The sequence below is a fragment of the Ctenopharyngodon idella genome, chromosome 6 (assembly GCF_019924925.1).
Source record: "Ctenopharyngodon idella isolate HZGC_01 chromosome 6, HZGC01, whole genome shotgun sequence".
NCBI lineage: Eukaryota > Metazoa > Chordata > Actinopteri > Cypriniformes > Xenocyprididae > Ctenopharyngodon > Ctenopharyngodon idella.
This window is the reverse complement of record NC_067225.1, coordinates 21,769,357-21,796,493: the sequence shown is the minus strand read 5'-3', so window position 1 is coordinate 21,796,493 and position 27,137 is coordinate 21,769,357. Positions and strand designations below refer to the sequence as shown.

The window sequence follows — 27,137 nt, the reverse complement described above, 5'->3', positions numbered from 1 at the left end:
TGAATGACAACTCGCTTGTCTATTCACGAGCTGCATAGAGGCAGTAATATGGGAGGGGAAAATAGAGCGTTTCATTTGATTATTCGATGTTTCCGTGTGTGTCCTGCCACGTCAGTCTGACGGATATCGGAGGAGGATCTCGTCTCGGGCAGTGAAGGAAGGCGGCGCTCTTAGGAGATGTAGCCGTGTCTTTAGTCTCACTACTGAGGTGAGAGGGAAGTATTGAATGATCAGCAGCTGCTCCAAAGGTAAGAATATTATGATGTTGTTAAATGTACCACCATAAAACATTTCGCAAGGTTTGGCTCGACGGAGAGCTGAACTGATGTCAAGGAGGCGGTGCAGGCGACAGCGGCATTCCACGCAACTAATCAAACACTACTTTACCAGACTATCGATTTGTGTTTGAGGGCAAAAATGAGGCAGATATGGGTAGTTCTTACAGGCTATTACATTTGAGTAATATGTTTCTTTTTATGAACGGCTATGACAAATGTTGATACCTTGTCAATAAACAAATTGGAATAGGATTTTTTTTTTTTTTTTTTTTTTTTTTTTTTTTGGAGCAGGTGTGTTCTTAAATCAGGAATAAAGGGTGGTGTCAGTCTTTTATCAAACCTGATTACTGTTCAGTAGCCTTTCATATGACCAAAAATGGTCTATGTTGTTTTCCTGCCAATCAAAATTATGTTGATCTTTGAGTAAATATCACACCTGACCTTAGACTTACTTTACCTTGAGTTTATTTGACTAAGCACGTACACAGAGTGGTTATCAATTTATGGGTGTGATAAAATAGGTGGATCTGCCAGGATTTCCAGACACTCTTAGATAATCATTGTCACTTTGCTTCTACCTCTGTTTCATCACTGACTCCTCCAGATCTAACGGAGAAACCATGGACATCAGCAAACTGGTTGAGAGACTCGCTGAAGCCGGGCAGTCTCATGTCCTCCAGTTTTGGGATCAGCTGAACCCTGAGGAGCAAGCTGAGATGAGAGTGGATCTGGAGAGCATGAACTTCATGGAGATCAATAACTTCTTTAAAACTGCCATGAAGACATCTGGGCAGAGCTCCCAGGAGAAAGTGGACAGCAGGATGGAACCGGTGCCACGGGAAGTTTTGGGGAGTGTAACACGTGATCATGAAAGTCTTAAAAAATGGGAAGAAGAAGGTGAGTTCAGATATTTTAATGTTTCACAGGACTTCATCTCAAACATATTTGGCATAAGTTCCATCCTTACTGAAAATACCCCAATGAGGTCTTTTGCTGGTATACGTGGGTTTAACTGATCTCTCAACCTGGCCAAGCTAGGGTTTAGCTGGTCAACCAGTTGGTTTTCCAACAAGGTGACTAATGTCCCAAACCTGAGCAAAACAGACCAGCTTGGTCAGGCTGGGAGACCAGATACCTTTTTTTCAGCAGAATATATACAGAACAGGAGGCCATTTTATATCATTTACAGAATCAAAACAAGTTATGTTTCATTTAATATAACCCAAAACAAATGTTAGTCTTTGTTGAGCAGAAACAAATGTTTCTAAAAAATATTGCACAACAAAAAGTAATGAATGATGCAATATCCTTCCCACCCAATCGGACCTCAGAGAACCAAACTTACAGAAATCATGACCCCTGAGAGAGAGAGGATTTCTGTCCACTGTCAAATAAAAAAAAATCTGTAACAAAACGTTTCAGATTTAAATAAACATTGTTTTGTCCCAGTACCCCATTTTTGGGAGGATGCTCTAAAAGGGGTTGAAAACATCTGGTTCTGGTTAGATCTGATGTAATTTCTTTGCTGAAGTCATGTTGAGCTCATTCAGAATCACATCATCCTTAATCAGACCACATTATATGGTACCCAAAGACCTTCTTTGCCCCATGTGTCTTCTTTGTCCCATTCATACTTTTTAAAAATTTAATTTAATTCAATAAAAATAGTTTTAAATAATTGTTTTTAATTCACATGAAAGCCATATTTTAGCATATTCAAGACTGTGTGTGGGTGAAGTAACATCAAGCATAAAAGTAATTTATGTAATATAAAGTGGGCCTCATAAAAATCTAGGATAATCGCCCCTGTTATCTGCAAATAATGAAAAGCAAACTGTTGCTTAGAAGCCAGACATTTTATACAGTCATTAATGCATCATATTTTACATGTAATGTAATAGTTATTTTATGTGGACTCATGTAGTACTCAACAGTGACCTATGTTTGTTCCTTGAATAGTATGACATATTAACACCTATTTGATAAAGTGACCAAACCTCTCATCATCCCACACAGGCCTGCGCTGTATATCAGAGAACAAAGTGGCGGTTCTTCTATTGGCTGGAGGTCAAGGGACACGGTTGGGTGTATCATATCCAAAAGGCATGTATGACGTTGGCCTCCCTTCCCACAAAACCCTCTTTCAGATCCAGGCAGAACGCATCCAAAGACTGGAACAGCTCGCTGAAAAGCAGCACACAAGGAAATGCTGCATTCCATGGTAAGATGATCATTAAACACAATTAAAGTTTATTCCGTTGCAGTGCACTTACAGTAAAAGCAGTGGATAATGGAAAAACTGCCATTTTCAACCTCTCAGGAAAGTAATTTGAGGTAACAATTGTTAAATCTAATTACTTGGATTACCAGACTTGTTTTGATCTTGAGGAAGTTTCTCCTCTTTTAACATATTGCAAGTGACTCCCTACTATGAATGTAATTGCTTGGTTTAGTCAGTGTGAAATTGGGCTGACATGAGACCAGCATGTCGTCCTGACGAACTAGGTCAGACTTCTAGAGAAAAAGAATTTTAGAGCCAGTCTCTACCCAGCAGAATTGACCTCTTTGACACATACATACACATGATGCCCTAATGATCAGCTCTTATTTTAGCTCATTTTCACTTTCAGTACTCACTGCACTCTCCTAGCTAATTAGGTGCTAATTGACGAAGGCAGACAGCCGAAACGTTTGCATTGTTTTTTATCTCTTGTTTTAACTTAAAACATTTTTAGAGTGCAGACCTTTTTTGCATTTTTTGACTGTTCAATTCAACTCAATTCACATTTATTTGTATAACGCTTTTCAAAATACATATCGTTTCAAAGCTTTATGAAAAATGTGTGCTTCTACATTACAATTTAGAGTGATCTGTTATTAGAGGTGACTGTGTCCAAGTAATGTCCATATTTCAGACATGTACAGTTCAAGAAAGTACAAATCATGCAGTTAGCTAACATATATTAATTTTAGGCAGAAACAATGAGCTCATTAAAGCAATTATTACAAGCTGTGATCATAATTACAATATATAGAAAATATGGCAAGTGTCTATGTTGATTCAGAGTTGGCGTTATCTGAAGTCCTCGCAGGGGATGCCGTCATCTCTTCGATCTTCACAAGATTTGTTTTAAGAAGAATTTAATACATTAATTTGAACAAAAGGGACAGTAAAAACTTGTAAATGATCTATTTCAAATAAATGCTGTTCATTCTGTTCATCAAAGAATAAGCATAGCATATCAAATCAGCATATTAGAATGATTTCTGAAGGATCATGTGACACTGAAGACTGGAGTAATGGCTGCTGAATATTCAGCTTTGCCATGACAGGAATAAATTACATTTTAAAATATATTAAAGTGCCCCTATTATGCTTTTTCGAATGTTAACTTTCATGAGAGCGTTTCACATTGCTCTTAACCCAGGGTTATTGTCGTTCTAAACACAGCTTTTTACCCCGGGTAAAGGAACGTTTCACACTTGTAATTTAGGGGCCGTTTACACAACACCATTTTCAACTAAAAACATAAGACTTTTTATGCGTTTTGGCCGTTCATTTACACGACAACGATACCGTTATGCTTTATCAAAAACGCAAATTTGTGAAAACTATAATATCATGCGCATGTGTATTACATGTTCAGTCTATAGGCGTGTAGTGTTTCTTTACAAAGTGACATTACCAACTAATAGTCTGGCATGCAGCGTTTTTAGTTATCACAGATTTAGTTATATACAGCGTTTTTAGTTATTATCACGGATATGTGTGAACGGGGATCGTTTGTACATGGAAAAATGCAAAGGGAAAAACTTTGCAATGTAAAGTCGTGTAAATTTACCCTTAGAAGCAGAGTTTGCACCGCTTTTTACCCGGGGTTATAAAACCCTGTTCCGGAGCAGGGTTAGCACAGCTTTTGCCGTGTTAACCCTGCATTCTGGTGCCAAACTTGTACAGTGTAAAACAATGCGATGTTAGAATGTTACAGCTAGACGCTTAACAACAGATAATCAATAGTGTACTCATACTTGCGTGCTTTGGACAGTACCGGAAACACTACGCATTGTATATAAACAGTAAATTCAGCGTTTGAGAGGAAAAATGTCAAATGCTGACAGAAAACACGGCAATTTGAGTGAAGAAGAGAGTTTTCATTCTTATCTTTATAGTCCGAAATGTCCATTCAGTAAAACTTGATAGTCAGCAATACGAGGATGCACAATGCTAGAGCTTTTATGTAAACAGGTCGTGTGCTGCATTTATCCAGTCAATGACACTGACACCGCAAATAAGAACGTTAACCCAGGGTTTAGGAATGTACGGTGTGAAACATCAGTTTATGAATACCCAGGATTAATTGTTAACCCAGGATGAATTATGAGCAGTGTGAAACATGAAGCAAGATAACCCAGGATTTCATTTACCCTGGGTTTAGAATGACCCAGGGTAACTAAGCCCTATGCAGTGTGTAATATAGCTGTTTGTGAATGTAAAAGGTCTGCAAAGTTTTAAAGATCAAAGTGCACAACAAATAAAGTTATTATCTCCTAGAAAAATAATCTGAACTGCCAAAACGAGTCGTCAGCAATTCCAGTTTCACTTTTCCTGTTACATACTGATGTAACAATGTAACAAATTTGCATAATGCCAGCCTATGGCCTTCATTGGCTGCCAGCGAACAGCGAACTTTGACCCGCCCTCAAACATTGTAGTTGTAGTTGTAATTGTAGTATTTTACAATATTACTGTTTTTAGTGTACTGTTTTTTTTTTTTTTTTTTTTTTTTTGATCAAATAAATGCAAGAGTGAGCATAATAGACTTTTTTTTCAAAAATGAACTTTTGAACAGTAGTGTATTTATACTTAAAGCAATGACATGGTCAATGTTTTGATACATCAGGTACATTATGACAAGTGGCAGAACAATGGACATGACCAAAGATTTCTTCATGCGACACAACTACTTCGGCCTGAAGGAAGAGAATGTGTTTTTCTTTCAGCAAGGCATGCTTCCTGCTGTGGACTTTAATGGGAAAATTATTCTAGAGGGCAAAGGCAAACTTGCCATGGCACCAGGTGAGTTTTTAAAAGCAAGACTAGCATCTCTGGTTGAAAAATTTAACCAACTTGATTCTTTTTTTTCTTTTTTTCTTTTTTTAAACCCCACATATGAGGTATGACAGTAAATAATTTACAGCATGTTGTCAAACAAAACGTCAAAGTCTCTTCAAGTAATCTTAACCACAGATGTTATTTTGCTCATAAATCAAAAAACACTTTTCTAAAAAACCCATTAGAAATTTCCTAAAGGAAGTCCTGGTTAATTAGACTTACAGTTAGCTCACAAAGTGATATCATGATCAAACAGCTTGCTTAGTCTCAGAATAATTATAAATACTGTGAATATTCAGCACTTGTATGTTTTCTCTGAATCTCCTTATTCAGACGGAAACGGGGGGCTGTACAGAGCTCTGGGGACACAGAACATTGTGAAGGACATGGAGACGAGAGGAATCTCCTACATCCACGTCTACTGCGTAGACAACATTCTTGTGAAAGTGGCCGACCCTGCTTTCCTTGGCTTCTGTACACTTAAAGGAGCAGACTGTGGTGCAAAGGTCAGTCTTTAACATACCTAGCCCTGCCCCTACAAGTATTTCCTCTTCTATGCATAATGCAGAAATTATTATGCAAATACAGTTCCATTACGAATGTGTCTTATCATTACTTGGTTTATTAGCATTAAGCTTTATCTGATCAACTTTTTATCCTTATTTGTGGCCTATTCCTTAATCTGCTTATTTTCTTATGTTTTTTTATGGAAAGTAAAAGTGGCACATATTTAAAAACAAGACCTATTTTGCTAGTCCACTAGATGGAGCAGCTGCTCAAAAAAAAACAGGATATACAGGAATTTACACTACCATTCAAATGTTTGGGGTCAGTATGATTGATTTTTTATTTATTAAAATTAGGAACACATTAAACTGATCAAAAGTGAAAGTTTTATAATATTTATAATATTTTATTAAAATTTATGATTTATTTTTTTATATATATATATATGTATATATATTTATTTATTTTATTATTCAACATTTAAATTATTACAAAAGATATCTATTTCAAATAAATGCTGTTTTTTTTTTTTTTTTTTTTTTTTTTTAAACTTTGTTTATCAAAGAATCCAGAAAAGAAAATGTATCACGGTTTCCACAAAAATGCAGAATAACTGCGTTCAACATTGTTGATTGTAAGAAATGTTTCTTGAGCAGCAAATCAGCATCTTTGAATGATTTCTGTAACATCATGTGACACTGAACACTGGAGTAATGGAGTAATGAAAATTCAGCTTTTTGCCATTACAAAAATTACATATTAAAGTAGAAAACAGTTATTGTAACTTGTAATAATATTTCACAAAATTACTCTTTTTACTGTATTTTGGATCAAATATATAAATAAACTTTTTTTTTTTTTTTTTTTTTTTTTAATAAATATTACTGACCCCAAACTTTTTAACGGTAATTTATGTGCAATTTTTTTTTTTTTTTTTTTTTTTTTTCACATTGGAATGACTTTGCATGGTTTACTGATTTTTTTTTATTTTTTATTTAAACATCATTTTTTATTTTGGGGGGCTTTTTGAACAAAGTAATAGTGAAAAACAGGAATTTTTTTCAGTTCTGACAATTTTCTTAATTTCTTTAATTTCTAATTAGCAAACTAGTCTCATCTAATTGTTAACCTAGTTGTTTAATGACGTTTATACGTTAGGAATGTTTTGATGGGACCCTGGGCTTAGCCACACATCCTATAGCAATGAATTGTGGTTCCTTTTTGAATGTAGTTTCAGGTAACATGTTCACATGTGCTTTTGCAGTCTGTGTACACAACAGCAAGAAGGGAAAAATACTTTTACAAGGAACAGTGGTTATTCTGGACATTTTAAATGGTCTCCAGTCAGGAGCTAAATTGCCTTTAAAACTCTTATATAACCAGCCTGGTGATGCAGGATACCAATTAATTTAACAATTATTCTCAATGTAACCTCACAGTCTTTGACGTATTGTAGTGGTTATGGTGCAATGGAAACCAAATTGCTAAGCTGAATAAGGCATTTTTATCATACATGTTTAGTGTTAATTTCTTTTTTTTTTTTTTGGTTTGTACACTTCCCATTTGCATTATCATTCAACTCCGATATCCAATACATATGAAATGATTCACACTTCAGTGTAGGTGTGTTCCCGAGGACTCTTATTTAACACAAGAAGGAAACTTGCCACGTTTTACTTGTGTGACCAGTTAGTCATGTAATGACTATAGAATTTCATGTCATCTGGAAGTGCTTGTTTTGTTTCATCTGAGCATATATTACTTATCGTATTTTTGCCGCTCCGATTCTGATTCTTTTTCTCTGTTCTCTCTGAATTTAGAGAGAACAGAGAAATCTCTCTGAATCTTTTTTGGTTGTTATTTGAAAGTGAAGAATCGTTTTTTTGTATTTCCCAGTGTGAACAAAATGCCTTGAAAGCGTCCTTTGATTCTGCCTCAGAATAATTAGCTTACAATATGTGATTCATGAAAGTATTTGCATGTGATATTTGGTTCAAACATAAATACTCAACAGCTGGTTTTGAATACTGAGCTTTCCGAAGCTGCTAGTAATTAAACAGTTTCTGCGTGACAGGGGGACGTTGGTAAGAAAATTTGGACCCACCCACCCCTCATAATTTCTGAAGCATGCACTTAAAGTGGCTTTAGCTCGAAGCCTCCCACCAATGCTAACCCTTCATCAACCAAGAAGTTTGTAATTTGTTACTCAGATGAATGGAAAGGGTTTTCTGCTTTTGCCTCTGCTGTAATTTAGCACAGACCTCAGGCAAACACAACACACAGGGGTGTGTGGGCCATTCAAACTCTGCAGCTAGTTTAGTACTTGTCGTTTCAGTATTGATAAATTTTGTCTTTCCAACTTAAATTCATTTAAATGTTATAAAAAAGACAGCTTTAACAAATTATTGTAGACTTGGTTTTATTACTTGACAAGTTATGACAAATTGCAATCCGTTGACATGGCACAATCTTTATGACAGCTGATAAATGCAAAAAAATCTGCTTTAATCATTAACAAGAGTTTACAGGGGTTGTTACATTAAATTGTTTTTGTTCTCTTGTGTATTTCCCCTTACAAATCTCCGACAGTAAACTGATGTCTCGTTCTGTTTATGACATACTGACACAAAGGACAAATGCTTTGAAACGGCCGCTTTGTCGCGTCCAGTGTAGACGGCTTTTAGCGACCAGTCGCGTCCCGTGTAGACACGTTGTAAGTGAATTTAGGCATCAACACATTATAATGTACGTTACCTTTCAAAGGTTTGGGCTTAGTAAGATTTTTATTTTAAAATTTGTAAAAAAAAAAAAAAAAAAAAAATTGAGTCTTATGATCACCACGGCTGTTTATTGTGAAATACTATTACAATTTACAGTAATTGTTTATGTTTTTATATATATATATATATATATATATATATATCAGATATCATTCTGTTATGATGATTTGGTCTTCAACTAACATTTCCTATTATTATCACAGTTGAAAATAAGTTGAGCCGTTATAATATTATTTTCCAGGATTCTTTGTTTTATAGAAAGTTCAAACGAACAGTATTTATTTGAAATATATATTTTTTGTAACAATATACAATTCTTTACTGCCACTTTTGTTCAATAATACATCCTTGCTGAATGAAAGTATTATTTTAAAAAGGAAAATCTTACTGATCCCAAACATTTGAACATTAGTGTAGGTTCTTTTTATTTTCATGTTATCGTCGATAAATGGCTATTATTAAAAAATTTTCTATAAAAAAAAAATAATAAATAAAAAAATACTTAACATAATGTACGCTATGAAAAATGGATATAAATTTCAAAACCTGTATTTATATTAAATTTAACAGTAATTAAATTGTTAGTGTTATTAAAGTGTTAGTGTTTCTAAAAATTCACTTTATGTGAGTGCTACATGATCTAAATGTAAAAAGTGCATGTCTAGGAAAGTATTGAATTAACTGATACTTCTTTTTTTCTTCTTCTTCTTTCTTTTATTTATTTATTTATTTATAAAGCACATTTAAAAACCACCCAAGGTTGACCAAAGTGCTGTACAGATCAAGAAAAAAATGAAATGTGTCAGTGTTGTACTGAAGTCAAACATGTAAAGCTTCTGATTGGCAGGTTGTGGAGAAGACCAATCCAACAGAGGCAGTGGGCGTGGTCTGTAAAGTGGATGGGCGTTATCAAGTAGTGGAGTACAGCGAGATCACCTTGGCAACGGCAGAGAAGCGAAGCACCGATGGTCGGCTTATGTTCAGTGCCGGCAACATAGCTAATCACTTCTTCACCCTTACATTCCTCAAAGATATTGTGAGGTTAGTCAATCCTCAGAGAGTGCTTCATGCATTATATGAGCCTGCTATTAATGTCACTGTAATTTTTTTAATTAATATTTTTAATTTATTTTTGGCAAAGTATATAGGTCAATTTGATTACTCATCTGTGAATCACAGCTTTAGGAGCCATTTGATGATATTTTGTTGCTAGGCAATGATCTCTGTAACATATTAAACAGTACAGTTATTTCTATGAGCTATTTCCAATGAGCTTTGCCATCTTGTAAATACTAGACAGGATGGAGCTGACTTTAATGTGTGCTGAGAATGAGGTAAAGTCAGGAGAGGAACATCTGCAGTTTTTGAGTGTCTGGTATTTTAAACACAGATGACTTTGCCAGACGTGTTCTCTTATTGTCATTTTTATGAAATTTTAACTGAAAGAACATGCTTCACTTTTCTGTCTGTTACTGTCTGCCTGTCCATCCCTCTGTCTTTATACCTCTATATCTTTGTTTTAGGACTCACGAGCCACAGTTGCAGCACCATGTGGCACAGAAGAAAATTCCCTACGTGAACACACAAGGGCAGCTAATCAAACCTGACAAACCCAATGGGATTAAGATGGAAAAATTTGTCTTCGACATATTCCAGTTTGCCAAGTTAGTGTCAGGACTTTTTTTTCCATTCCTGTTTTTAATATGTGTGCTATTAGGTGGAATGGTCCTCATTTACCCACGTTTCAGTGAGTTCGAATTGACTGATGGGCATTCTACAGGTTTTACACAATATGCAGTGTAGATAGTGTGCTGTACTTTTGTTTTTGTTTTTTTTCCCCCTTTGAAACACACAAGTAGCTATCAAAATGTCAAAGCAACTCTTTTCAATGACACCCCTGCTCTGGTTCACACTATTATGAGATATGAAGATCCAGAGAGCCTCCAAAAACTCTTAAAGACTATAATTAAAGCTAGCTAATTATATACAACATAACAATGTTATTTATAGCATCTTTTTGGCATGCTAAAGAAGTTAAAATTATATCTGAACTGGCTTAAAATTGTCAAAATCAAATCCAAATATCAAATGCTTCAAAAAGTTTGGGATCAGTGAGATATTTTAATGTTTTTAAAATAAGTCTCTTCTGCTCACTAAGGCTGCATTTATTTGATCCAATATACAGTAAAAACAGTAATAATTGTGAAATATTATTACAATTTAAAATAACTGTTTTCTATTTGAATATATATTTTAAAATGTATCCCTGTGATGGCAAAGCTGATGATCAGCTGATGATCAGCTTTGCCATCACAGGGATACATTTTAAAATATATATTCAAATAGAAAACAGTTATTTTAAATTGTAATAATATTTCACAATTATTACTGTTTTTACTGTATATTGGATCAGCATCATTACTCTAGTCTTCAATGTCACATGATCCTTCAGAAATCATTATAAAATATGCTGATTTGCTGCTCAAGAAACATTTATTCTTATTATCAATGTTGAAAACCGTTGTGTACATGTTTGTGTATTGTGTGTGTATATATATATATATAATTTTGACCTTAACTAAACTTTTAAAATAGAGTGGTGCAGGGATGACGTCAAAGCCCAGAAGACTAATTCGCCACTGTTCCCTCGAGATTTTCATATGGGGTTTTATGATGGGTTTTTTCAATTTATGAGTAAAATAAAGCCTATGATAAACTTAACTTGGCGATACGATGACGTTTTGTTCTACAACATAATGTCACGCACACCCATACTGAAAACGTGAATTTTGAAGCAGTTACGTACATTTTTGAAAACATGTTTCTAATAAGTAAATAGATAAGGCCGTCAAAGTCTTATCCAGTTATGTTTACCACAAGCTTCATTTTACTCATAAATTGAAAAACTCCATTACAAAACACATTAGGAGAATCTCAAGGGAACCAGTGGCGAATTAGTCTTCCAGGTTTTAATGTTATCCCCGCACCTCTCTATGGAGGAAAGTCCCTCCGGGTGGGCATTCCTGTAAGGGTGTGACGTCACATCAAAACTATAAATTGTTGGAAATTGTTTTTAAAAAAAACTTTTATTTGACATAATACGTTTTGCTTCAGGCATTGTTCAATCAGTTATAACTTATTAAAACTTTTTTTTTGTGTATGGCAGAAAGTTTGTGGTATATGAAGTTCTGAGAGAAGACGAGTTTTCTCCATTGAAGAATGCAGACAGTCAGGATGGGAAGGATAATCCCACTACAGCCCGTCACGCCCTCATGTCCCTGCATCACCGCTGGATCTTAAATGCAGGAGGGCATTTCGTTGATGAGAATGGAACACGTATACCTGCTATACCCAGGTGAGACAAATACTCAGGAATGAAAATTCTGTCAGTATTTACCCAACTTAGTGTTGTTTTAAACCTCTATGGTTTTTTTTTTTTTTTTTTTTTTCCATGGAACACAAAATGAGAATTTCTGAAATACTCACACAGCTCTTGTCCATATGGATGTAGGCTTATGGATTTTTTTTTATTATTATTTCTATTTTTCTTGTTTATTTTTGGATCTTGACAGACATTATACCACTGTATGTAAAAGAGCTCTGTGAAAATTCTCCTTTTGCGTTCCACTGCAAAAATATCAGCATACAGGTTTGGAAAACCATGAAGGTGAGTAAATGATGACAGAATTTTCATTTTAGGCTGAAATACCTTTTTAAACTCCACTCTTTTGTTGTTGCTGCATACATTTCCATCCCACCTGTGTTTAGTTTCACTCCCAGTTATCTTCAGTTATAGTGTAACCTCACTATATTTCCTGTGTAACATTTCTAGACATGGACCAGCAGGAACAGTCACTCCTGAAGTCAGCCAGAAGTAACTATTCTCACTGTCGTATGTAGTGCATGGTGATGGGGCTTCGCTCTTTGTAGATTCCGTGTAGCTATTAGAGCTCAGTGGGAGAAGATGTCCAATCCCAGACAGGCCATAGTAAAGGTTGGCATCTTTTAACTGGCTCTGACCCAAAAAGCAGCTACTAACGGGCAGAATAATATGCATGCTGGGAAATGAGCATCTGGAATGCTGAACAGAACAAGGCTGCTCATCACTATAACAAGTAATCTGGTTTAGGTGCTTATAATCAAGTTTTCTTTCACTGCACAATGACAGAAAATGGCAGAATTTTGTATTATGAATGTTTAAATGCATTAAGAATGATTGCATTTTGCATAAAGTGATTGTGGTCGTCTAAATTGTTTTTAATGGGTGAATCATCTGTAATCAAATTAATTTTTTTTTTTTTTTTTTAATAAAGGTCTAACCTTCTACGTTTTATTTTTTTATTTTTTTTTATTGATCTGAAGTCTGATTGTCTAAAATCATTTCATATCATATATGATACATAATTCATGCTTGATCTGAAATGGCCATACAAATTAAAAAAAAAAAAATCTATAACCCATTTTGGTGCTCTTCCTATCACAGCCTGAAGGATGGAACAGACCTGCCAATCAAATGTGAGATCTCTCCTCTTGTGTCTTATGGTGGTGAGGTAAGAGTCATAAAGGTCTATTTTTAATCTGAGTAATAATCCCAGAGTAATTTTACCTAATCTATGGTTTAGGTGCAAGAGGAAAACATTTTAGGCCACATACTCTACTTGCTAGTTTCTATTTTTAAAAAATACAAATACAAAAAATGAAGAATTAATAATAATCTGTCTTGATTCCTAGGGGTTGGAGCATCTTGTGAATGGACAAGCTTTCCAGCCCACTCTGGTCATTGATGAGAAAGGCACCCATGAGCTCGTGAAGAACGGCCTGTGAACATACTGCTGGCGACTGCACTTGAAACCAAAATGAAGACTCTTTATCTCTTTATCCTCTTCTTCTCACTTCTTGCCAGAGTGGAGGAAACTGAAATTCTTGTACAATAAATTGAAGAAACGGGGGCAGAAGGCTAATCACAATCAAACCATTTTATGATCAAACTATTTATTTTGCGAAGAATTATTTTTATATTAATGTGCATTTCTTTCTTTATTGAATTGGAGCTTATGAATTTAGCTGTTTAACATATAGATGTAAAACATTACATCAAATGATACACAATGCTATATACTGTGGGTTGCATGAATGGACACTGTTAAGATTCTTTTACAAAATGTACATACATGTAAAAACTGCACAAAACAAAGTGTATGTCTGTTTTTAACAGGTATGTTTTTCGACCAGAAAAAGTGAATGAGAATGTGACATTGCGTCGGACTTTCCAGCACAGGGTTTATGGGGGATGTTCTGATTGGTTGGAGTCTCTTGCTGACACTGAGAGTGCTTTAGAAAGTGTGCACTGAGACACCTACTCTTTCTCCTCTCTCTTTTACACTCTTCCTATCTCACTTGCAATCTTTAGGACATCTCTTTTCTGATTAGCCTTTGTCTACACCGTCTATGTTAGTTTATATGTGCACATCCATGTATAAAATAATTTATCATGAAATATTCATTTGTTTATTTACTTTATTTTCTGCGTACTTATTGCTTTTCTCAGTAATCATTTATAGGAATGTCTTGACTTGCATTTGCACAAGATGCATGGAAATTGGAGAGTTGCATTGCATTTAACTTGACATTTAAGAAAATGAAAATGTCCATATTGCTGAAATTTTCTTGACTTTAAAGTGTTAGTTCACCCAAAAATGAAAATTATGTCATTAATCACGCACCTTTGTGTCGTTTCACACCCGTAAGACCTCCGGAACACAAATTAAGATATTTTTGATGAAATCGGAGAGGTATCTAACTCCTCCATAGACCGCAATATAATCAACACTTTCAAGGTCTAGAAAGGTACTAAAGACATTGTTAAAACATTCAACGAGACTGCAGTGGTTCAACCTTAAATTTACGAAGCGACGAGAATACTTGTTGTGCGCAAAACAAAAATAATGACTTTATTCAACAATATCTTTTCTTCTGTGTCATTCTTATACGTTGTTTGAGTCCAGCGCTTCCAGGTTCTACATCAAAATGCCGACTCATTATTGGCCGGCTCCTGCGTCAGCATCACACGCATGCGTTGTGCTGTTTACATGTGCAGCTTTGGCCAATACTGAGCTGGCATTCGGACATAAACACGGAAGCCTTCACTGTTACTGCATCACCTGCGTAAGGAGGATGACAGGGAAGAGAAGAGATTGTTGAATAAAGTCGTTATTTTTGTTTTGGCACACAAAAAGTATTCTTGGTTCATAAAATTAAAGTTGAAGCACTGCAGTCACGTCTACTGTTTTAAAAATGTCTTTATTACCTTTCTGGACCTTGAAAGTGGTGATTATATTGCTATGGACCAGTCATACATTTCGGATTTCATCAAAAATATCTTAATTTGTGTTCCGAAGATGAACGAAGGTCTTATAAGTGTTGAACGACATGAGGGTGAGTAATTAATGACACAAATTTCATTTTTGGGTGAACTAACCCTTTAAAGCCGAGGCAAATGATTCTTAGATTGAAGCATGACGTATGAACAGGCATATTTCAAAATCTCTTTTCAGCATGATTTTTTTCCCCCCATTCAAGTACATTGAAAACATTTTGCTGGGATTCTTGGACTTGTATTGCCTTAAATTGGCAATGAAAGCATCAGTTCTTGCCATTTCATTTGATTCTCCAGGAATTCTGAGATGATTTCTGTGTACCCTAATACAAATAAGCTCAATAGAGAAATGAAAAACATATTTTGAACGTATCTGTTTATACTAATCACGTGGTTGAAAATTAATAGAACTATGTCTTGACCTAAGTGCATCAACCTCAATCCTGTTATAAACATCCCACAAAGCTTGTGACTGGGAAATTAGAGAATATTTTTTTGCAAATGAATGTGCAATGTTGGAATCAAGAGGATGTTTTAAATAAAAGGCCTCTAAGATATAAATCTATTTCACTCACCCAAACGATGGTTTGGGATTAAATATAGGCGATCTGTGACTTGGAATATCCTCTTCGTATCTTGCCACTTTTGTGCCCTTGAGGAAGAACATCAACTCAGACAGAAGGTTAGTGCAATAAATGTACTGTATCTGGCTTTGGATAATGACAAGTAACTCCGAGGCCATTCTTTAGACTTTAATTGTGGTCAAATGTTTGCTTGTTTTTTAGTGGTAATCAAATGAGGCCATGTCAGTATACAGAATTGTGTTTCTTCAGATCAGTGAAGTTTTGAATTCTTATTGCACACGTTTTCTTTTATAACAGTAGTTCTGTATCAGTTTTCCATCTATAAATTATTATTGAATATCCAGGCTGTCCCTAGCCAAAGCTAATGGTTAAAAAAAAAAAAAAAAACCCACTGAAAAAAGTTGGGACTGCTTTTCTCATTATCTTGCAGATTGATTTTCCTCTATAGAGGTGGAGGAGAGATTTAAAGGGGAAGGCAAACTAAATTCATAAGTCACTAAATCACAACTACCTAATCACAATTTTGTTAAATAGTTGAAAAAATTGGTATTTTAAATCCTTCTTACTATGTGAAGTTCAATTGATAAACAATTCCAGAGTTACAGCCAGAACTGAGACCTACCCATACTTCTACAAGAATTAATTAATTGGTTTTATAGTAGGGTATAACAGGACAAGAAATGCAAACCAACATACATGTGGAAAGGAAAATTCACTGCTTTTCAATACATTTTAAATGACTACCTACTCCCACTAACATTAGTGGGAGCCAACACATGACAGTGGAAAATAACTGATCATATGAACATAAAATGTTCAAAACATTTTGAAAGGTGTTATAAACCTAATACTTGCTGTTTCTATCACCTCACTTCTAATTTTTATTTATTTATTTTAAATATGTAGTTGAACTATAAAATAGAGAAAGCACATTCAAGAAAATCTCCTCTGATTGGTCACGGGAGTCTGACTTAATTGAAACCTTCTGTATGGCAGGAAGAATTCTGGGACTTTGGCATTTTCCCAAGAATCCTCAGAATGTTAGTTTTTTTAGACTCTCTCTTCCCCCTCTCTCTCTTTTCCCTCTCTCTCTCTTTTCCCTCATCCAGCGGTGTCTTACATCAGCTTACTGTGCCTGAATGTGAGAACTGAGAGAACTTCGTAGAGAAAGAAAAACCCTTGTTTTTATCCTCCTGTTACTCATACATTACTTGGAATTAGGAAAGCCCTGGACAAATGGTCTGAAAAAAAGCAACCCAAGCAGTAAGTTTGCATTATGTCTGTATTTTTCTTTGTTTTCTTTTATTATTTAATTTAAAGGAGGTCGGTAATTACCTCTGTTTGATTTATGAGAATGTGTATATGAGTGATTGTGATGGTTTTAAGATGATTTGTTGTGTATTAGTGCTCTGCCGTTGTCTTTGTGTTAAAACTTGAATTGGACAGCCACTGTTTGCATGGCAGACTAAAATAGCGGATAGCAGAGCAACTTGATCCAGTGAACTTTTGCAAACCAGCTGTTCTGAATTTACTTTTTTTTTTTTTTTTTTACAAGGTAGCTATCATACATGTTCTAGCTTGTTGAATTTCACATAAGTGTACTCAAAGTATTTTTATTCTGCTTGGAAATTATATTGTATTAGTTTCGCCTGTTGTCCCTCGATCAGGACTTTCTTTCTCCTTCTCTTTTATGCAGCTTTGTGAAGATATAAATGTGGCCCTTTTTGTAGTTTGTAGTATCAAATTAAGAATGCAATATTTGTATTATAAAAGCTCTTTAAGTTTACGTGAGGTATAAATAACGTACAGTGGCCCTAAAAAGTATTTGGACAGATGAGCCTGTCTTAAATGTATGTACAATGTATAATTACAAGTTTTTGATATCTTGATAATCACACCTTTAAAGCAAAATGGTCCACAAAAAATTTAAGTTTTTAAATTATAAAACATACTGTTCAATAGTATTAGTATAATTATCATAAATTATGAATTTTACCTGTGGTTACTTTGATAGACACCTGACTGAACTTGAGGGGATTTCCTCTAAAAAATAACTTGAGACAACTTGTTTAATCATGAGAAAAGGTCATTTGTTTTGACATTTTTAAGTGTCCAAACACTTTTGGGGCCACTGTATATCCTCCCACTGTGCAAATCAACCTGGTTTGTGTAGGACGCGATTCATGACCTCACTACCGGCATTACTCAATGATGACCTTTCCAAGACCTTAACATATGATTCATCTGAACTGCGAATCAGTTTTATACATTCCGTAAGCGCTTATGTATGAAGACGCTAGAGCTTTATTTGCAGCCAAAGCTGTTGTGTGCTATATTTTTAATGTTTTGTTCAGATAGCAAAAAGGCTACAATGAGGCTGGTAGTTTTGTCAGGATATACAGTACACTGATTACAGCTGAACATTTGAAATAATAATGCTTTAATACATTTACATTTCATATACATTAATGTAATTGATCTACCCATCAACTATGGGAAAGGGTGGGAAAAGATTTCCAAGCCTTTAGGATTGTTTATAAGCAATTTAGCTCAGTTGCAGATCAAGGTAAGGAGAAATACTGATCTTCAATCTCTTTCAGACCCTTTAGTGGATAAAGAGACTGCACAGAGACCCCCTGGTACATATTGTATAACACTGAATGTTGCATTCAAGCCAGGCCTACAGTATAGTAATGCATATACTACCATATTAATGCATTTCCATATTTTGTTATTATGATGCTTACATTGCAAAGCTATTATAAATAATAATTCTTAGACTTGTACATTACATTTTACTATTTTGATTTGGAACAATGAAACCATTATCTGAAGTTCAGCTTAACTTTACATTTGGCTGCAGTAATTTAATATTCTATTTGTGTATTTGTTTTACGCTACAGTCTAAGTACACTGCAAAAAATAATTGGATAAAAATGTATCCAAATTAAGTGAGTTTATGCTTAAAACAAGAAAAAATATCTATCAAAGGAGTAAGAATTAGGTTTTGAATTAGGTTTATTTTTCTGACCCCACTGTTAGAGCTTTTTTTTTTTTTAACTCACTTGATTTTTATTTTAAAATATTAAGTCATTTTGGTTCTCGAGTAAATGTATCTTGTTTGAGATATTTGTACTGGACAACAAGGCAAAATACTAAGAAAATTATTTTTGCAGTGTATTTATTTTGGCAGAAATCCTTAATTTTGTAATCTTAGCTGACACGTTTAGTTTAATTGGCATTAACCTTTCCAATTCATGGGAAGTCAGTAAATTGCATTATTCCCACTGTACTAGACATCCCAGCTCTTGATACAGTACCACTTGGATCAATGTATTGCTGTAAAATCAGAAACGATCTCACTTTTCTCACTGTTACATTGATTCAAGGTCTAGAGACTGTGTAACAAGAAATAATATGTTTGTTAGTGTTCATATACCTTACACGCTCTCTAAAAAATATAAAGGTTGTAATATATTTATATATATATGAATATTTCATTCATTATACAGTTTATTCACTATAGTTTAAAAAAATGGTAATAAAATATGACAAGATCTCAGAGTTAAATGTGTCAGAAAAAAATAATCTTAATTATGTCAGATAACACTTAAGCAAAACATGTTTGTTTGTTTTTTCACATGTTTATCAGTTTTACTGGTAGTCCACTGTATGAAGAATTTTTGGGTGTAATATGTCATAGTTTTTCTTTATTTTGCTATCCTCACTTACATAAATGAACTACAGTGTCCTGCACCCACTAGTAAAAATATATCAAAAATGTCTGAATAATTTTTGGTTTATTTTTGGTATATATATATATAAATGGCTTCTATGTTGGCTGCAGTCATTTTTATATTGGCAGTTATGATTCGGATAAGAGTGAGCATGGCAAGCTAAAGTGTTCCCTGATTAGTGTAGTGTGTATGTGCAAATCTGCTCTTTTGGAAATATATGTTGACGTTTCAGTAAGAAAGCACCCACTGCTTGCTTTGAGTCTTGTATGATTCATGCAACACTTCATAAACTGACTGTTGCTTTTCAAAAAGAAAATAGAAAATGATTTTTCCACTGGCGGAGTTGTTAGGTGTAATTTAAGTCTGAAAGCTCAGGAGAGAGTATATGTTACATTCCAATGTGTTTTGTGCAGGTGCACATATGAAGTTCACCAGAAAACGGCTTCATTCAAACTATGACCCATTGGACCATATAGCTTTACACCGTAAATAGCACTCTAAAATCTGAACGTGATCTTCAGCTCTAAGAATTCTAACAGCTGACTGCTTAATTCATTTTAAATCATTTTAAATTGCATATGATTGTGCGAAGCCCCAGAGCTCTCTTGTCTCACAAAGACCATTTCATGAAATTAAATAGGCAAGATTTTGACTATTTCTATTTTTTCCAACAAATAACTATTTCTTTTTTCAAAGCATTTTCTTACAATCTAATATTAGCAGATTTTGTTTCATACTGTTTGTGGCCTTTGAATCTTTTGATTATCTAATAGCATCACTACATGCTAACAGTACAGTATATGACACCTTTGTCAATATTACGTTTTCAGTCACCTGTGCTTTAGGTTAGATGAAAACCTTTACTCATCACAAAACCTCATGATTCTGTAACATGTGTCGTTGCACTTGCATCTGTTTTTGCTATCACTTGGCTCTAATTTTGCTGGAACTGCCATTTGATTTGGATTTATGCATTTCCATGAAAGTAAAATATCTGCATCGCTATGACCATTGCTTTAGGGAGGTATGAAAGAGGTTTCAAATGAAAAACACATGGTCTTTCTCTTCATACCTAAATTTACAGGCGTGTAAATATCAGCCTGGCGAATAAGATCCATTTACTCCAGCGGTAAGTTGAATGCCAAATAAAATGCACTATTGTATTTTAGAGCTAAATTACACTGAGACACTATGACAAAGAGAGAAACTCTTATAAAAATGTTTAGAATGAGTGGCGTGAATGCTTACATCTCTGCAAGATATTTAAATACATCATTATGAAGTTTCCACTGCCTTCATTTTTAAATTATATGATTAAAATCTTGACAGTTATTTACAGTGAGCAGTGAAGGGAGGCTCTAAAGTGCAACCGAAAGTGCATATAGTCATCTTGATAGGTGCCGTTTGAAAAGCCCTTCACTGTCATTTTCTGGTTATTTGGTTGGTTAAGTGCTGATCCCAGATCTCGGAAAGCTCTCGCTTGCAGGGCCACAAATTGAAACCAGATTTTGACACTGATGCATGATGATATTTAATTGAGGCCTTTAGATAATGTATGACCTATCTGTCCTCCAATCTATATAAAGCTGTCATTAGCTTCTCTGTTGTATTCTGTAATGAAGGTTAGAGAATTGTTTATGTCCAGAGCAAAGCTTATATGGAGACTATTAAACCTACATAAACAATTATATTGTAAATTATTATTAAAAATGAAAACAAAATAAGTGTGACACAAAAATAAAAAACTAAATATTTAATATAATAATTATAATATATAATCATTATTTTAAAGACTTTGTAATGCAAGCATCATATTAAACTATGTAACTGAGTCAAGGACCAAGTCCAAGTGCATTACTTCCTTGTAAAATAATTTGATAAATTTATGACATATTTCACTTTATTCTATAAAACCTACTTAGTTTGAATTAATTTTAATACAGTGCTCAGCGTAAATGAGTACATCCCCTTTGAAAAGTAACATTTTAAACAATATCTCAATGAACACAAAAACAATTTCCAAAATGTTGACAAGACATAACATCTGTTTAACTTCTAACATAAAAATAAGGTTAATAATATAACTTAGAGAACAAAATTTTCAGTTTTACTCAAATTAGGGTGATGCAAAAATGAGTACACCCCACTGAAAGTCTCTGGAGCAAAGCTAAATTTTAGACTACAAATGTTTAATTTAACAAGAATTCAACCACAGGTGAGTCTCATTATTCATTACACAGGTGTTCAGCAGACAGTTGACTATAAAAGGATGTTAGAACCCCTTCCCATTTCATGCTGTCAGCAATGGCACCACATGGAAGAGAAATGTCACAAGACCTGAGAAAGAAAATTATTTCTTTACACCAGAAAGGTGAAGGCTACAAGAAGATCAGCAAAGCTTTACTTATCAGTCAGAATACTGTAGCAAAAGTGGTACAAAAATTTTAAAAAGATGGAACTGCAACCATCTCACAGAAAAGTCCAGGTCCACGGAAGTTAACACCTTGACAGGAGCGTCTTCTGATGAGAAGGGTTGAAGAAAATCGACATGCAAGTTCACTGCAGTTATCTAAAGAAGTTGAAAGCCAAACTGGGGTGACTATTTCCCGTGACACAATACGGCGTACACTGCAGAGGAATGGCATGCGTGGGTGCCGTCCACGAAAGAAGCCTCTCCTAAAGCCCAGGCACAAAAAAGCCTGCCTAGAGTTTGCCAGGGCCCATGCTGACAAAGATGAAGACTACTGGGACTCTATACTCTGGAGTGATGAGACCAAGATAAATGTTTTTGGAACTGATGGCTTCAAAACTGTATGGCGTCGCAAAGGTGAGGAATACAAAGAAAAATGCATGGTGCCTACAGTGAAACATGGTGGTGGCAGTGTCCTTATGTGGGGCTGCATGAGTGCTGCTGGTGTCGGGGAGCTGCATTTCATTGATGGCATCATGTATTCACAGATGTACTGCTCTATACTGAAAGAGAAGATGCTACCATCACTCCGTGCCCTTGGTCGTCGTGCACTTTTCCAACATGGCAATGATCCTAAACACACATCTAAGGCCACTGTTGGATTTCTGAAGAAGAACAGGGTGAAAGTGATTCAGTGGCTCTTGATCTGAACCCAATCGAACACCTATGGGGAATTCTGAAGAGACAAGTTGAGCATCACTCTCCATCCAGCATCCAGTCTCTAAAAGGTCATTCTTGAAGAATGGAAAAAGATAGATGTTGCAAAATGTCGCCAACTTGTTCATTCCATGCCTAGAAGACTTGGTGCTGTCATTAAAAATCATGGAGGCCATACAAAGTACTAGATGTAGTAGTTTTTGTTGTGGGGTGTACTCATTTTTGCATCACCCTAATTTGAGTAAAACTGAAAAATGTGTAATCTAAGTTATATTATTAACCTTACTTTCATGTTATAAGTTAAACAGATGTTATATTAAACTTAGTCTTGTCAACATTTTGGAAATTGTTTTTGTGTTCATTGAGATATTGTTTAAAATGTTACTTTTCAAAGGGGGTCTACTCATTTACGCTGAGCACTGTACATTTAAATAATACATATTTTATGTTTTGTTAACATAAACCCCCAAAATGTCAGGTGGTGCAACTGTCCGAACAAATGAGCAGACTAAGAAAACTATTTAAAATGGTGTTTTAATAATAAAAAAATTAAAAACTAAATACTATGGCATCATTTTAGGTTTGAAACCTTTCATATAAACAAATTTTATAAATATCAGTAGTTATAAAAGCTGTTGAGATAATTGAAAAACTTTTGTCCAGCAAAATTTGTATATTCTCAAATGTCAGGGTGGCACAACTGCAAATATGGCTCGTTTATTATGAACTGACAAGGTAATAACAGTAAACATGATAATGCCTCTTCCAGAGGACCCCAATTGATCCTTGTGGCAGAGGTTTGTAGATCTCTCTCAAATACTGGTAAAAACTGCTAATTTCAAGTATGGGTAAGCTTGTACACTTTCCATGTCAGGTGGTACAACTACAGTATATACATACAACTATTTGGTTGTACCGCATGACATAAAAACAGTCAAAAATGAATTTAAACACTGAAATGTTATTTAACAACTAAAACTTGTTTAAACACATTGTTCATGACTCAAAAATATCCATTACATCAGTTTTAAAAAAAGATTTTTTTTAAAAAAACACCTTTTTTGAAGCTTTATTTGACCCAATTACATTAATATGAAAAGACCCAATTACATTAATATGATACTACTGTATGCATCCTTTACTCTCTATACACCAAAAAGTCCTTGACCTGAAAAAGACTCCTGTTCTAAACATTATTACTATACATGACTCAAATATCCTCGATGTGGCACAGGAAAAAGTGCATAAAGATAAAAGCTTTGCATATAAAATGTGATTTACTCTTTATTGCTGTAGTTTTCAGAGCACATTAAGAAAATACTTACCTTACATGTTTGTCCCAAATGCTAATTCAGCTGTAAAAATGGACTAGCATTTGCATAGATACTTGTTGCGATACCTTGCTGTGTGCCCGACTATGCATTTAAATTCAAAGAGCACACTGTGTCCTCATTGCAAAATCACTGACACTATTTTTGACTTTCATTTCCTTTTTCCTGATATGGGCCTCATGCTGTTTATGAGGTAACCAGGCTCTGTGCGAGGCCACGTTTTACTTTAAAAGCGATCTTCACCTATTGCATCTGAATCTTGTTGACTAAAGTGCCTAGAAGACCGTGTGTAATATGTAATTGACTCGTTTTGCCAAGTTGCACTGAAGAGCCAGTATTGTGGTTTGGAATCAGCTAAATCCTACTATATTTACACTAAGAGGTCTCACGAGGGGCACGGCCTTTTTGTGCACTATTGGCGCTCTGTGCTGTGAGGTGTAATGTTTAATAAGTTCCTTCAAATCACTGATGGTTTCTCTTTAAATACTGTTATCAGATAAAAAGGTGTTTAGTGTGATTTTCTGGAATTACATTTTCTCAGTAGTAGTATTCTACCGTGTTACTGAGAGTCTGTTTATGGTTAGAATCTCTGGGATTGTTGCTCTTTAGGGAAAATGTATTTATCACCACAAATCTTCTGTTAAATAGACATAACACGTATTTATTTTTTTCCCTTTTTAGTTTAAGCTTTTCTTTATAATAATTATAGTATAGGGCTGCTTCCTATTTATACTTTGAAAATATTAGAAACAAAAAAAAGCTATTTAAAAATATGAATAATCAAACTTGATTCTAAAATGTTTAAAATGATTACTTTTTAACTATAATTATAAGAAAAATATTTCAGAGCAGTTGAGCACAATAATCTTCAGAATTAAGGCCTGTTCACACACAAAAAAAAAAACGATATAATGATAAATATATAGTTCTAAAAATCGTTCTAAATATAAAAAAATAAGAGATTCCACACCATAACTATGGAGATAATGGAGCAGAGAAACGATATCGTTGGAATTGGATTTTGTACAGCTGATGAGTGATAAAAACACTGACAGCAAATCAGAATCCATTCCGCTTTAAAGAGCTCAAACATTTAAAGTAATAGATGACAAAACTGCAGCGCACTCTTAGAATAAACAGAGCATTATCGTTTATTGGTGTGGACGCTAATATAGTTATCATTATGGTTATCATTATAGTTATCGTTCTTGGTGTGAATGGGCTTTTAATCATATTTGAAAGAAATATTTAGAATGGCAACACTCGCTGCTGTTTGCAAGCTTGAGCCCTCCAAATTAGATCATTAAAATATTTCATTCTTTTTTTCTTATATAATTAATCACCTTGTTAAAAACGAATGCAAAGTTCTTGTGAGACTAAATAACTTTAAAAGTTGAGTATTTAAATAATAAAGCTTTTTAATGTGAAACTTCAATGAGTAAAGACACATGGTGACCAGGCATAAAAAGGCCTTTAGATAAACTGATGGTTCTACTAACACTCATAGTAAATGGAGATCCGCTTTCACTGTGTTAAAGGGGCCTTTAAGTTCTGGTTGCTTCAGACTAAGGGCCTTTTTACACCACTTCATGCGTTTTTACTGATCAGATAGCTATCTGATTTGTTCACTTGGCCACATAAATGTGTCTCTGCAAAACGGATATAAATTCGATCTTCAATTCCCACGCTATATGCAAATTTAATGGAGTTCACGTCAATGAAAGCAACAGATATGAGCTGCATTTTACTTATCATCAGCTAATTTCAAGATCAAAGGAGAAATAGGAGAAAGAGCGGCATTAGCAAGAGTAACATGAAGATTTAGTCTCACTACTTTAGATGGCAAAAGTGTTTTTGTTCTCCAAACTTCCATGTTGCAATGTGGAATATTCCTCGCATTAAGACACTACAACAAATATAATATGAAAAAAAAAATCATGATGGATATTCTTTACGCTGGTATAGCAGATGTGCTTTCACAGAGAGACAGAGGCTCATGTCCAAATGTGGGAGACACAGATTTGAATCTGCCCTATGCTGTTTCCTGATTCCATTCCCCTTTTCTAACGCTTAAATGTTTCTAAGGCGTAGTGGGCTAGACATTTACTGATCCAAACCTCTTCAGGGAGATTGTCACAAGTGTAAAGTATACCACCATTGAAAAGTTTGGGTCATAAGATTTTTTAATGTTTTTGAAAGATTTCTCTTATGCTCACTAGGACTGTATTTATTTGATTATAATAATGATAATAATACATATAAAATAATAAAATGTTTCACTATAATTATTATTACAATTTAACTCTTTCTATTTTAATATTTTCTTTCTATTTTAATATTTTTTTAATGTCATTTATTCCTGTGATGGCAAAGCTGTATTTTCAGCAGTCATTACTTCAGTCTTCAGTTTCACACAATCCTTCTAAACATTATACTGATTTGGTGCTCAAGAATCATTTCTTATTATTGTCAAGGTTGAAAACAATTGTGCTGCTTAATTTTTTTGTGGAAAGCTTGATACATTTTTTCAGGGTTCATCAATGAAAGATGAATTTATTTGAAATAAAAAAAATTTGTAACAATGTAAAAGTCTTAAAAAATTGTACTGTACCCCAAATGTACCCCAAACCTTTGAACTAATTGTGACTACTTATACTTTTAATGCAGACTGTATAAGTAATAATGTCTTCTTTAAAGCATGACGTATGAAGCATGGCAGGTGATTTAGAAAGCTGCAGCATGAACTTTCTTTTATAATTCCTAAGAGTCGCTGGTAAAATGATTTTAAACATTCCAATGTACTTGGGTGCCACAAATGAGAAAATTTAACAGTTGCTAAATATAATGTGCCAGTCTGTCTGAAAGTCTGCAATGTCTGAAATTTTAAAAACCATCCATATTCTGAAGTGGTTGCCTACTTTGTCTTCTCAATTTATGTGATTAGGTCATGACAGCTTTATAATGCAGTATACCACTAGCATACACACACTGACTGGTTTTAGAGACAAATCTCTTATTACTTCCCCCGTTGTGCCCCGTCTGCCCATGTCCCTTTCTATTATTCTCATCTGTCTCCTTGCAGAATCACTCAGTGTGAACACCGTGACACGTGACATTTGAGGAATGGCCTCGTTGGGCTGGTACCAATTTCAAACACCGCAGGCCCTTTAATCATATATTATGCTGTAAATGTGTGGAGCACATATGAATGCAATGGTCCAGTAATTCCATATGTTTACTACAATCTCACTGCGACCTAGATCATCTGCTCTGTTCACACTCTGCCTGAAATATGTTTTAGCAT

General features: G+C 34.6%; 2 protein-coding genes and 1 long non-coding RNA gene across 10 annotated transcripts in view; 2 read left to right on the top strand and 1 right to left on the bottom strand.

The window, feature by feature from the left end:
* The first annotated feature begins 87 nt into the window (after positions 1-87).
* Positions 88-14,177, top strand: uap1 (UDP-N-acetylglucosamine pyrophosphorylase 1). Of its 5 annotated transcripts, none has more exons than XR_007930565.1 (11): positions 88-248; positions 883-1,175; positions 2,295-2,499; positions 5,180-5,355; positions 5,725-5,897; positions 9,526-9,719; positions 10,202-10,342; positions 11,845-12,033; positions 12,511-12,672; positions 13,162-13,228; positions 13,410-14,177. XR_007930565.1 is itself a non-coding variant. In XM_051896554.1 (11 exons), exons 2-11 carry the CDS (start codon positions 899-901, stop codon positions 13,500-13,502), a joined length of 1,557 nt encoding a protein of 518 aa, XP_051752514.1. In that variant the 5' UTR covers positions 88-248; positions 883-898; the 3' UTR covers positions 13,503-14,177. The 5 variants fall into 5 exon arrangements, 3 of the variants coding, with proteins under 3 accessions (XP_051752514.1, XP_051752515.1, XP_051752516.1); XR_007930564.1 differs by having other exon boundaries at positions 12,511-12,807; XM_051896554.1 differs by having other exon boundaries at positions 12,511-12,552.
* LOC127514116 (uncharacterized) lies at positions 13,706-16,415 on the bottom strand. The gene is made up of 2 exons (XR_007930566.1): positions 14,806-16,415; positions 13,706-14,759 (listed from the first exon to the last, which is right to left on the bottom strand). It is a non-coding gene; the product is annotated as an uncharacterized LOC127514116 (long non-coding RNA).
* Positions 16,416-16,737: 322 nt separating this feature from the next.
* Positions 16,738-27,137, top strand: part of ddr2a (discoidin domain receptor tyrosine kinase 2a) — a 40,447-nt gene continuing 30,047 nt past the window's right edge. For 3 of the 4 annotated variants that reach the window (XM_051896550.1, XM_051896551.1, XM_051896549.1), the window contains exon 1: positions 16,739-16,901. The gene's annotated coding sequence lies outside the window, so the exon portion shown is untranslated. Of the gene's footprint in view, positions 16,902-27,137 lie in introns of all 4 variants that reach the window. The other variant, XM_051896552.1, reaches the window with a different exon arrangement.

Excerpts from the sequence above, each read along its gene's own strand:
- uap1 (XM_051896554.1), top strand. The coding sequence starts at position 899 with ATGGACATCAGCAAACTGGTTGAGAGACTCGCTGAAGCCGGGCAGTCT. Across the intron at positions 5,898-9,525 it reads GAGCAGACTGTGGTGCAAAG|GTTGTGGAGAAGACCAATCC; the intron begins GTCAGTCTTTAA and ends TCTGATTGGCAG. Across the intron at positions 9,720-10,201 it reads TTCCTCAAAGATATTGTGAG|GACTCACGAGCCACAGTTGC; the intron begins GTTAGTCAATCC and ends TCTTTGTTTTAG.